General features: G+C 44.4%; 2 protein-coding genes across 2 annotated transcripts in view; both read right to left on the bottom strand.

The window, feature by feature from the left end:
- The window catches only part of scrib (scribble planar cell polarity protein), a 74,159-nt gene extending 71,375 nt beyond the window's left edge, over window positions 1–2,784 (bottom strand). Inside the window, 1 exon segment of the mRNA XM_060045247.1 lies at window positions 1,777–2,784. Within this exon segment, the coding sequence (XP_059901230.1) occupies window positions 1,777–1,935 (159 nt within the window). The 5' untranslated portion in view covers window positions 1,936–2,784.
- Window positions 2,785–3,210: 426 nt separating this feature from the next.
- Window positions 3,211–7,830, bottom strand: LOC132452570 (tubulin alpha chain, testis-specific-like). Its single transcript, XM_060045245.1, has 6 exons — window positions 7,678–7,830; window positions 5,626–5,848; window positions 5,061–5,209; window positions 4,817–4,969; window positions 3,984–4,511; window positions 3,211–3,654 (listed from the first exon to the last, which is right to left on the bottom strand). The coding sequence occupies exons 1-6, from the start codon at window positions 7,678–7,680 to the stop codon at window positions 3,358–3,360; spliced, it is 1,353 nt and encodes a 450-aa protein (XP_059901228.1). The 5' UTR covers window positions 7,681–7,830; the 3' UTR covers window positions 3,211–3,357.
- Between the last annotated feature and the right edge of the window lie 4,968 nt (window positions 7,831–12,798).

The following is a 12,798-nucleotide window of genomic DNA, read 5'->3' on the forward strand; positions in this document are numbered from 1 at the left end:
ACAGACAGAGAACACGGGGAGAATAAGATGCAGAGACACCTCCACAGGGAAAGGCCTTTAACCGATACAACCAGTCACTCACTGCTACTGCGGTGCCCAGCCTAGCCCGGCCCAGCTCTGACCTTCCAGAAGCTTACCCCTCTCCGGCACCGGAGAGAGGCCATATGCTCTAGGTCTACACGCCGCACGCTCGCAGCAAGCCAAACTGTCACTGCCCATTCATGTCTGTCTGGTGGCCGGGGCGAGTCTGGACCCCAAGTGTTCCTTTCCACCGGACCTGTGGAGCAACCCTCAGCTCCAGAGCTGGAGCCGTGGCTCACTCAAGAGGCTTTAACCCAGTCAGGAAGATCCCTGCCTTTTGTGTTGGGAAACCCCCCTTCCCCCACCTTCCTCACGAGCATGAGGACGGATTAATAATTAACTGTAGGTCTTTTGTCAAGTTCCTCAAACTCTAATGGCAGCCTCCTCTCTGGTGCGACTCAGACGGGGGCCTGTGCCTGGGAAGTTCACGGCCCTGCGGCTCAAGCTGAACCCTCTTAAGCTGGCACCACAAGGGTCTCCTCTCTCTGATCTGACCAGCAGACAGACGAGCTGAACTACTTAGCAAGCACGTCGTTGAGCTCTGTAGACCGGCCATTCTTAATATGGGGGGCTGTGCAAGTAGGGGTCTGGTCGAGGACAGGGGAGGATCTCCAATTCCGGCAGGTAAACTAGGAAGTTCTCCGCTGGGAAGATTTCCGAGTGTGTGGGGAAGATGTCAGACGGACACAACGGGAATGGTCTTTTGGGGTAAATAGATTAAAGAACGTATGCTCTACAGTCGAATAGTTTTTGTGTGACTCATTCAGGGGTGAAACCACAACGACGACATCCCTAGATATACAGCATCCCAACCACGCGGAACGCCAAACGAGCAGTGGCACACTGGCCCATCTGTACGACGGGCCAAAACAAACAGTGAGCGTGTCCATTGTTTACCATTCTCAGGGGACTACAAAGACATGGCTTGCAGGAAATAACCGTATTTTGGCCGAGAGGAGTTCAATTGACCTCGGCGCTCTCCCTCACAACCAACTGTCCAAGTGTATGCAACCGACTGGCATCATGTTCTCCACACAATGTGTTTGTGTGAACCCCTGAACCACGTCACAGAGCTCTCCTTGTCCAGGGGAGGGAACAATGGTGGCCAGCTCAGCATAATGAGCGATGTGTGGTCTCTGGTCAGTGCTTGAGGCTCCACAGCTCAGGAGGGAATGAAGAGGACAAATGTTCAACGATATTACCTCACTTCAAAAACACCAACGGCTAACATCCTCCACATAGTACACACGAGTGGGCGGGAGGAGAGGGTGAGTGAGGGAGACTGGTTCCAAGCATGCCTCTCTGGTAGCGATCAGTCGCCAAACCCGCGCCGACCACTTCTTGCCGTTACTACAGGCAACAAAGTGCACGCCAGCGCTCATTCGGCGTGCCGAGCTGGCCCGTGCACGCCCACTCTGCAGCAGGACGCTCCTCTGCATGCCTCTCCACAAAGCAAGCATCCATCAAGGGAGACCGCTCAACTTTGTGTCCGTGCGCTTTAAATAACTAAGCGCACAGATGTCCCATGAGCTACATACCATCTACATAACATTCAACAGTCTACGATCACAGCATGCACCAACATAAATATATACATCAATTGTTGCTTCACAGCTTAAAATGAAGAAATATGATGTTTGACATTGGGCTCGTTCACACGGAGGTGGGGGAAAGAATTTGTAAGATGGTGCATACCTTGGGTAGTTCTTTCAGTTGGTTTGAATCGAGGAGAAGCTCTTCTAGGCTGCGGCTGTAACGGAATATCTCGTCGGGGACAGTCTGCAGGCTACAATGCCGCTTGTCCACCGACTCGACGTGGCGGTTACACCGCCACAAAGGGATACACTTCAGCATGTCCGGCCGCCGTGGGGGATCTGGTTGCCGGTGCTACTCAATCCTCCACATCGAAGGGTCCAGCACGCAAATACTGCTGTGGGCGAGGAATCACAGTTGAATCAGGCCTAAAAAAATATTCAATGTCGCGACACTCCTCTTCCACGGCGATCCAAATGAGGAGGCCAATATCCAGTTTGGGAAGAGAAAAATAATCCTTTCTGTGAACGCTTTTTAAAATCTCGGTTCAAGTCCACCGCCGTGCAGATACGGGGGCGTTGGTCGCAGAGGAACTTACACTATCATAAAGCCAGGAACTCTCGCTGTGTCTAAAGTGTTCCCTCACTTGAACTCCCTGCCCAGTGGCTGATGCTAGCCTGTGTTGCTACCCATATAATCATCCAATCCAACGTCCCTGTCGTGGCTAGCTGAAAACACTGACAAACAGCCATGCAACTAACTATGAAGCTCTAGCATTGCTACAGTAAACAGTTAATATACAAACCAACAGAAGTTGGTGTTATGCTTATAACGAATAACTACCGCATAATGTCCCACGGAGCAAATGGCTGGGTTGACCTGGGGATGAAGACGTCCTCACCGGCTGTGTTATTAGCGAGCTAGTTCACGTTAGCAACATTAGCTTAGCAATACACTTCGTTTACGCCTTGTAACCAGCGGACGTTTTCAGCAAACGCTGAAAACACCATAGAGCGTGCCAGGGACTAGATAAGAATGCACGTCACGAAAGAGACTCCGACCAATACTTAATTAAAATATAGGAGCAAGATATAAGCGGAGCTTCAGCGACTGCAGCGCTTCCCTCCCCTCTGGAGCAGGCCGGCTAGGCGTGTGGGGGGCTGGGCTAAGCTCGACGAGTAGCAGCGCAGCATCAGTCCCCCTGATGGGGCTACAAAGCCAGCTATCTTTCAGCGCCTCCTTGCGGAATTCGGATACGGGAATTGTATTAATCCATATAGTATAGTCATGGATTAAATAATATTTTAAGTACGTTGTTTATACATTTCCTTCTGCCGTTTAACAGGCGCCAATTTATTTACCCCATTTAAGATGCGTAAAAGTCTTCTTTCAAGTTCAGTCATGTTTCTATGCTGTTGTTGAAATCTGGCTTTCATACTTTCCTACCAACTTTTTAAACTATTTAATTGAGCACTATTAAACATGTGTCCCTGCTCCAGTTCGGTTTAATCAAAAGTTAGAAATGTAGTTGTGTTTCTGCAATATCCTTTATTTTCAAGAACAGAACAATACATACCAAAACAAAAACAGTGGACGTCTATTGAAGCGTATTTATTTTACATTAACACATTTAAATAACAGTCAAGTATAACTCCCAAAAGCTATGAACTCATTTTATTGCTAGTGTAGGGATACAACAGGCCCACAGAGAACAGAGCCAACCTTCTTCAGTGGGTGAGTGTTTTAATACTCGTCTCCTTCCTCTTCATCTCCCTCAGTAGAGTCCAACCCCACCTCCTCGTAGTCTTTCTCCAGTGCAGCAAGGTCCTCACGGGCCTCAGAGAACTCCCCCTCCTCCATCCCCTCCCCCACATACCAGTGAACAAACGCCCGCTTGGCGTACATCATGTCAAACTTGTGGTCAAGTCGTGCCCAGGCCTCAGCGATTGCTGTGGTGTTGCTCAGCATGCACACGGCCCTCTGCACCTTGGCCAGGTCCCCCCCTGGCACCGCTGTGGGGGGCTGGTAGTTGATCCCAACCTGACAGGGAGAGCAAATAGGATCATCAGGTAACCATACAGTCAGGGACTCAGTTCATCAGGCACCTGCTTGAGTTTATGTTTAATACATAGTGGTGTTTTCTCCATCTTCTAATCTTTTTTTTAAGGGGCATGGTAGTGTTGTGGTCAATAAATGGATAGCCAGAGGCCCCTAACCCCCAGCTGCACATGAATCTGAATTCACTACAAGTCACTTTGGATTAAAGAGTTACCTAAATTACTAAATTGAAAAACAATAACAGTATGATGTATATAGTATAGTACTCAATGCCCTCCGTAACAGACGTTGGTACTGAAGTGTTGTGGTACCTTGAAGCCAGTGGGGCACCAGTCGACAAACTGAATGGTTCTCTTGGTTTTGATGGTGGCGATGGCCTGGTTCACGTCCTTTGGCACCACGTCTCCGCGGTACAGCATGCAGCAGGCCATGTACTTGCCGTTGCGAGGGTCGCACTTCACCATCTGGTTGGCCGGCTCGAAGCAGGCGTTGGTGATCTCCGCCACGGAGAGCTGCTCGTGGTAGGCCTTCTCGGCAGAGATGACCGGGGCGTAGGTGACCAGCGGGAAGTGGATTCGGGGGTAGGGCACCAGGTTGGTCTGGAACTCCGTCAGGTCCACGTTGAGGGCGCCGTCGAAGCGCAGCGAGGCGGTGATGGAGGAGACGATCTGGCCCATCAGGCGGTTGAGGTTGGTGTAGGTGGGGCGCTCGATGTCCAGGTTCCGGCGGCAGATGTCATAGATGGCCTCGTTGTCCACCATGAAGGCACAGTCCGAGTGCTCCAGTGTGGTGTGGGTGGTCAGGATAGAGTTGTAGGGCTCCACTACTGCCGTGGACACCTGGACACCAAAGGTAGGAGAACTGTTCAGAACACTCCTCAAGATAAGAACACACCAAAGCTCTAGCGAAGAGTGCAAACGTAAGCAGAACTTCCTTGCGACCTCACCCTGGAGGAATAATAAATCCATGTTAAAAATGTCGGTCACTGTATATAATTTAGTTCTGTAAAAAAATTATGCACTTTCATCTCAGATAATGTTGGGTGTATAAGGAGAACCTTGACTGAACTTTAGGCAGTTTAAAGATGAGATTCCCCCATTAGCTTAAATTAAGATACAGTGTGGACTGCACAGTACACCCATACCTGAGGTGCAGGATAGACTGCAAATTCCAGTTTGGATTTCTTGCCGTAGTCCACAGACAGTCTTTCCATGAGCAGGGAGGCAAACCCAGAGCCGGTGCCCCCGCCAAAACTATGGAAGATGAGGAAGCCTTGCAGACCAGTGCACTGGTCCGACTGGGGGAGAGATGTACACCAACTCAGTGCACTTCATCATGGTTTGTATACTTAATGTGGACACTGGACAAGCCTTGATGTTCTGACTAACCAGCTTTCGGACTCTGTCCAGCACACAGTCTACTATCTCTTTGCCGATGGTGTAGTGGCCACGGGCGTAGTTATTGGCAGCATCCTCCTTGCCAGTGAGCAACTGCTCTGGGTGGAACAGCTGGCGATAAGTCCCTGTGCGGACCTCATCTGGGAAACACAAATACACCGATTGACAGAGATAAATATAAATATTAGTGCGGTCAGTTTAACACGTTAACGCAAACCAATTTTAACGGCTTTCATTTTTTAGCGCTGCAAGGAACTTTTATAAAACGCAATATTGTTATCCCGCAGTTATCAGCCCGACAGCCCCGAAACATTAACGGCCCACCGGGAATAGTCTCGACTAAATATTTTAATCGCTTGACAGCACTAATAAATATCTTTGTACAGCTGAATGTTGCATCTGATCCTTTACCACACCAGACCATCACATTAAGCAAGCTCCTATGTGCAAACTTACCTGAAAACAACAAAAAAAAAGGTGCAGGTTGGGTTAAAAACATAGACCACTGCCATTATACTGATGTTTTGCTGTGTCCTTACTAAACATTTTAACGTACCTACGACAGTGGGCTCGAGGTCTACGAACACAGCCCGGGGGACGTGCTTCCCAGCCCCGGTCTCACTGAAAAAGGTGTTGAAGGAGTCGTCCACCTTGCCGATGGGTATATCGCCGAGCATCTTTCCATCCGGCTGGATGCCGTGCTCCAGGCAGTACAGCTCCCAGCAGGCGTTGCCAATCTGCACTCCGGCCTGGCCCACGTGGATGGAGATGCACTCCCGCTACAGCGATGGAAAATCAGTCTGAAATCTTTCTTGCACTCCTTTCACACTTTTTAGCGGTTTGAAAAGGGTTTATTTTTACGGATCGACTGTTGATCTCAAATGATTGTGGCGGTGCTGCGCAGAAGACACGTGGACTTCAGTGAAACCAAAAGGACTGCAGATACAAAGGACGAGCCAAGCTATCTTTGGAGGTGTAATACTGGCGAGTGTATCCCATTAAATCAAATCACATGGCGCTCACTGAAGGGCGCAGCGACAAGGCGGGCGCAGCGACAAGGCGGGCGCAGCGAACGACGCTGAAGTTGGCATCCGATTCGCAGCATCCGATTCAGCAGTTGCTGGTCCTTAAATCGGTCCTGATTGAAAACCACTACACCTAGACTCTTCAAATCTGGACTAAATTATCACAGTGAGGCTATACATTATATAAAACATAGTTACAGATTTGTGAAACCTTTTTTCTATTTGTGAAAATGCAATACAGGCTCATTTTAATGCTTTTTAGGGGTCCAGACTGCATTAGAACGGGTCTTGATTGAAAACCACTACACCTAGACTCTTCAAATCTGGACTAAATTATCACAGTGAGGCTACACATTATGTAAAACATAGTTTCAGATTTGTGAAACCTTTACCCTATTTGTGAAAATGCAATAAAGGCACATTTTAATGCTTTTTAGGGGTCCAGACCGCATTAGAACTGATCCTGATTGAAAACCACTACACCTAGACTCTTCAAATCTGGACTAAATTATCACAGTGAGGCTACACATTATGTAAAACATAGTTTCAGATTTGTGAAACCTTTACCCTATTTGAAAATGCAATACAGGCTAATTTGAATGCTTTTTAGGGGTCCAGACAGCATTGCATTTTCACAAATAGGGTAAAGGTTTCACAAATCTGAAACTATGTTTTACATAATATATAGCCTCACTGTGATAATTTAGTCCAGATTTGAAGAGTCTAGGTGTAGTGGTTTTCAATCAGGACCAATTTGAAGATTCTAGGTGGTTTTCAATCACAACCGTTTTAAGGTGGACCAGCAATTGCCGAATCGGATGCTGCGAATCGGATGCCAACTTCAGCGTCGTGCGCAGCGACAAGGCGGCCTCCATTGCGCGGCAAATTTAAAAAAAACAATATCATGTTTACGGAACGACGGTGAACTCATAGCATACACTACATAAAAAGATGTGTTAAGCTGTGATAAATCCAGTCTGGTCCAAACCGGTAGAGCTGGACCAGCGACACGGGTCGAAACATCAAACGGGCCGGACACCTTTTAACGGACATTTACCTGAAAAAATGCCCGTTTTTTTTTGTTGTTTTTTAAATGTCCGTTAAATGTGTCCGGCCCGCATGAGGTTTTGACTTTGTCCATGTCTTCCTACGATAAAAGAATCCAACACAACGTTTTTTGCATGCAAATTAGTACAACTACCATATACTACTACAACTTGCCATATTTCACACATTTCTAACGCCTTTCAAAGAATAAAACGGAGGTCGCAGGCGAACCAAGTAAGCAGCTATCTGAACCTAGTGGTGAACCACTATCGATGTTGACGGAACGACGTTTAACTCACAGCATAACCTACATAAAAATATACTCAAAGTTGTGTTAAGCCGTGATGAATCCAGTCGTTTCCAAACCGGTAGAGCTGAACCAGCGACACGGGTCGGCCGGACAAATTTAACGACATTTTACCTGAACGCTAAGCTACCATACACTTTGTCCATGTCTTAAGATAAAGGAGTCCAACATACCTGATGTTAAGTGCAAGTGTAAGTTGCTACAACTACCATATAGTAACGCAACTTACCATATTTAACAAATTTCTACTGTCTTTCTTATCTTTTAAAAAATAAAACAGGAGGCCGCAGGAGAACCAAGTAGACAACAATCTGAACGTGACCAAGCGGTGAACCACTATCGATATAAAGACATTGGACCCACCCCCTTTGGGATAGGATTGGCTACGTGACGGTTGTCTGAACCGTCACTCATTCTTTCCTAATCTTTAATTGGACACGAACTCCTGTTGAATAGTTAACCGTCTTCATTTGACGTTTCTACGCTTCTCATCTTCTATAAGGTTTATCCGGGGTTGAGTCGCGGCACTTTTGAACATTAACATTGAAAAGAAAATATTACTTTAATAAAAGTTACATAAAACATTGTCTACTACCATCCTCTACGTTGATTTAAATGTAAATATGTTGAGTAAATGCTTATGTCATTGTGCAAATCAGTGTAACCATAACAATGGGAGTCCATTTTAGTAAATAAAAGTATTTTAAATATAATATATAATGTATAATAATCTATAAATAAATATAGCTATTAAATAAATAAATATTATCTATAAGCTATCTAAGTTTTACTTAACTGAACTTAGCACAAAAAGTAAGGAAATGTGTGTTTGGTTGATTATTTCTCTGTGGTCACAATGCTTTTTGGCAATAAATCTTACACCGTTGGAAAGCCTGCATAGTTCCCTTTCAAATGGTGCCCCATTTGTAAGGAATATCCACTTGTGGGATGAGCAGCAGAGCAGAGTATGTGGGTTGCGCCCATGAAAAATTTGCCAAAAATTCTCTGCCCATGCCAAACAGCTTATTCTGCCATTGACTCGTCTGGTGTTTGGTGGATTGGATGATTAAAGTTTGAAGAAACAAGACATATTTGCAATTAAACAATTAATTCATTTCACAAACAGGAGCCTAGTAGCGTGTGGAAGAACCACACAGCCACAACAGCCTGGCAACTCCTCCTCATGCTGGTCACCAGCCTGGTCACACACTGCTGTGGGATGGCATCCCATTCTTCAACCAGCATTTGTCGCAAGTCAGCCAACGTGGTTGTGTTGGTCACTCTGGCACGAACAGCACGCCCAAGCTGATCCCACAAGTTTTCAATGGGGTTGAGGTCAGGACTGCTAGCCGGCCATTCCATCCTCTCCACTCCCACATTCTGGAGGTAGTCTCTGATAAACCCCACCCTTTGGGGGCGAGCATTGTCATGTTGGAGGATAGAGTTCGGTCCCAGACTGTGGAGATATGGGATTGCCACTGGTTGCAGAATCTCATCTCTACATCTCTCTGCATTGAGATTGCCTCCAATGATGACAAGCCTTGTTTTTCCAGTGAGGGAGATGCCACCCCACACCATCACATCTATCGGTGCAGCAATCAGCATAGCGTTCTCCGCGTCTTCTCCATACTTTTACCCTACGATCCAACTGCCGTAGGCAGAATCTGGACTCATCACTGAACATAACGTTCCCCCACATGTTCAGGTTCCAGTGCACGTGTTGCCGACACCAGCACAAACGGGCCTGACGGTGAAGGGCAGTCATGGCAGGACTCATGGCAGCCCTATGAGACCGGAGATTGGCTGCGTGTAGTCTGTTCCGGATGGTCTGGGCAGAGAGCCGTCAGCCATATGGTTGATGGTTGGTTCTCGTAGCCTAGACTTGAGGTGATAACCAGAACCTTATTGGTTCATAAAGCAGCCATGGGCTATGAACAGATGTAGGCGGGATCCAGATCCCTTAGCTAGTCACACCCACTCAGAGGAGGACTTTCCTCCTCTCTCCCATTGAACCCCATGTTATTCACCGGCCGCCAACACTTTCGGGGAAATTAATGGGAGTCAAGGGAGGCTGAGGGAGGAACGTCCTCCCTGAAGTAATTGTCAAAAGGCGATTGTCCCTTTACCGAGGGAAACGAACATTACATATACAAAGGCACTATAGTCATATTTAATGACTACTTTAGTGTTAATACTATAATATTAAATCATTAGTAGTCTGGGCAATCTACATTTATTATTCTCAACAATGTTAATGAGGATCTTCCCCCCTCTCCTCACTGGAGAAGCCTCCACTGCATTCGTACTACAATTTTCATAGTATTGTTTTTAATCTAACGTTTTTTTTCTTTTCTAATTCCTCTGCGTACCACTTGATAGCGCATTGCGTACCACCAGTGGTACGCGTACCATAGTTTGAGAACCTTAAAAGAAACCAAAACATCTACACATCAGAAAATGTAGTATATTTTCTTAAGTAGGCCAACAGGTTATTTTCAGTTACAGAACATACACCTACTTTGATGTGCATGCAGAGAACAGTGTGTGGTGTAGCAAAGCAACCGGCCTACAAGACATGGAGCAGGACCTGCTTCAAAGGCCTACTTCTCGTTTTACCTGCATATTATAAGAATTAGTGAAGAACCAAAATAGAACTGAATTACATTTAACACTATTGAACAAATAGGGTATTCAGATGATGAGAAACATCTATGACATCACATCCTGTGTAATGAGAGAAAAATAGATGAAGCGATGTAAAGAGATAACTGTGTAAATGCTGGCCACCAGATGGAGGCCTATGGTGTGTTGTAGTCTTGCAGCCGTGTCTATTGTAGTGACTGCTACAGACAGAACCAACAGGAGTAGCATCTTCCTGCAATAGAGGAGGTTTGTTCAGTTTGTGGGTGAATTAACCTGTGAAACTAGAGGTACTTTTAAGCAATCAGTACTTGGAGAGAAAGTAGTATTTTATTATATTTAAACAACTAGGGTCCTAGAAATGCATGCCTGACACTGCAGCCCCCTTGTTTGCAGGATCAAACTAGTAACCAACAGAGGCAGCAACCTCTAACATAGCATTATAACAAGATAACATCATCTTGATGTCATCGTCACATTCGCCTCAGCCACCCACAAATGGAAGTGAAAAATAGATGAACACTTGATGATGGACACATGCACAGAGGAAAACAAGACCTAATCTGACCCTTGTTTAGACTTTAGATATTATCTTGAACTACACAAGTAGAAATATCCAAATGTTGTTCTTATGATATGCAATGATGCAGGCGTATTCTGCTTCGACTGTGGTTGAGTTTTGCTCAGAGTAGGGCAGTAATGTAATTCAGAGTAGCTGCACCATCTACTGAATCTTGACTGAACAGAAAGAATCTCTGCCCTCTCTCCAATCTTGCATTTGCTCAGTAGCTAATGATCACTCTGGTGCATGTATAAGGAGAAAAGAGGAAGTTCTTGAGTTTCTGTTCTATACCAGTAGGCGCCAAGACAGTAAGATGTATTTTTTCTTCATCATACTTTAATCGCTTAACAAACTTAACAATCACATAAAAAGAAAAGGAGATTTAAAGATTTAAATAATAAATAAACATTCAATCCTTTTCTCAGTTAAAAACATGAATGTTTTACTTCTTAGCATGTAAGCTTAAAATTCGCGGATCAAGCAAATTCACTAAGAATCAATAGGATAACCATTAAAACTGATTGGAAGACATAGACATGTAATGTGGTTTGCTCTAGCAACTTACCATTGATGTAGATTTTACAAACTCGTATTTACTTCTCATCTTACATATTTTTAATGACATTTTTAAAACCTGCAGGTGTGTTTATATATATTCTAGAGCAACAGAGTGAGAGGAACAAACTATGAATCTTCGATGCAGCGAGAGGATTTCTAGCTTTCCTTCTGTCAATACCAGGTTGGTAGATTTACATTCCGAACATTTAGTTTAAGTGTTTAAACTAAATACTTTGATGTGCATGTAGAGAACAGTGTGGTGCAGCACAGCAACTGGCCTACAAGACATGGAGCAGGACCTGCTTCAAAGGCCTACTTCTTGTTTTAACTTCATATCGTAAGGATGAGTGAAGAAAGATAATATAACTGAATTACATTTAATACTATTTAACAGAAAGGGACTGCAGACAAGAAGAACAATCAACATAGTATTTCCCTCACTATTTTTCATACCCTGGCTACGACCCGCCGTGTATGAATATGAAGAGAAAAATATTTCAACAAACTCACAGATGCAACGGAAAGGATGAGTGTGAGATTATTGTGGACGATAAGACTGGTGCTGTAGGGGTGTGAAACAAATGAGCACGTCAACAGCCTCACACTACTGTGAATAAACAGTTCCTAAAATACTTGAACATGAATAAACAGTGATAGTTTAGACCAGGGCAACCCTAGGCACGAAAAGAAAAGAAAAAGAAAAAATACATATATATTTTTATTTTTATTTTATTATTAAAAAAATTCACAGCACAATGCGGCAGCATAATCATGACTATCGATTTTTTTTTTTACTTGATTCTGTTTTGGGCATTTCCTCCCAGTGCAAATATGTTAAAATTAGTCACAGAAAGCAGTGTTCTGAAATGGGATCAATTGAAAGTTATTAAACCTATGTTGTGAGTAATAGAAAAGAAAATATTTAAAATATTGTTGCAAGTGGTGTTGTTGCTGTATGCATCGCCTTCACATGGTTTTGCATAGCTGTACATGTCTTAAGATATTGATGTGGATGGTTCCAACATTCTCATATATTCTCGTTTTTTACATTTCTCACAGTGCAAATATGTTTTTGAATGAGTTTCTGAAAATGTTGTTTTAAGATGGGACACATTTATAATTTGTAAGCCCATGTTGCAAATATAACAACCAAAAAAACATTAAAAATTTTGATGCATGATTGTGGACTATATGAAAATAGTACAATTCCAGGTCTTCTGGAAATGTTTTTGGTCGCTGTGTCATAATTCAGCTTCATTTTTAATATATTGTTGCTTAAGGCACACTCATTAACGAGAAAATGTCAAACTGGCACTGCATGTTGAAAAGGTTGCTGACCCCTGGTTTAGACTTTAGATTGACATATTCTTGATCTACAAAGTGGAAACACATAAGTGTGGTTTATATAACACATGATGATGTAGCCATATTCTGCTTTGACTTTAGTTGGAGTTATGGTCAGATTAGAGCCGTAGTGGTCACATTGATATCGTCTTCTGAAGTATGAGAGCATGAGACCACCTCATGCTCTCATCAAGTGGTATCATGCTGGATTCAACTTGAGGCCATGCAAGAGCTTCATGTCTGGAA

Source organism: Gadus macrocephalus, chromosome 23 (genome assembly GCF_031168955.1).
Source record: "Gadus macrocephalus chromosome 23, ASM3116895v1".
Lineage (NCBI taxonomy): Eukaryota > Metazoa > Chordata > Actinopteri > Gadiformes > Gadidae > Gadus > Gadus macrocephalus.

What these genes read in the sequence shown, in the direction of transcription:
- LOC132452570 (XM_060045245.1), bottom strand. An exon ending in CCTCGAGCCCACTGTCGTAG is followed by an intron (nt 5,210 to 5,625) that starts GTACGTTAAAAT and finishes TGTGTTTCCCAG; the next exon opens with ATGAGGTCCGCACAGGGACT. An exon ending in CAGTCTATCCTGCACCTCAG is followed by an intron (nt 4,512 to 4,816) that starts GTATGGGTGTAC and finishes TTTGGTGTCCAG; the next exon opens with GTGTCCACGGCAGTAGTGGA.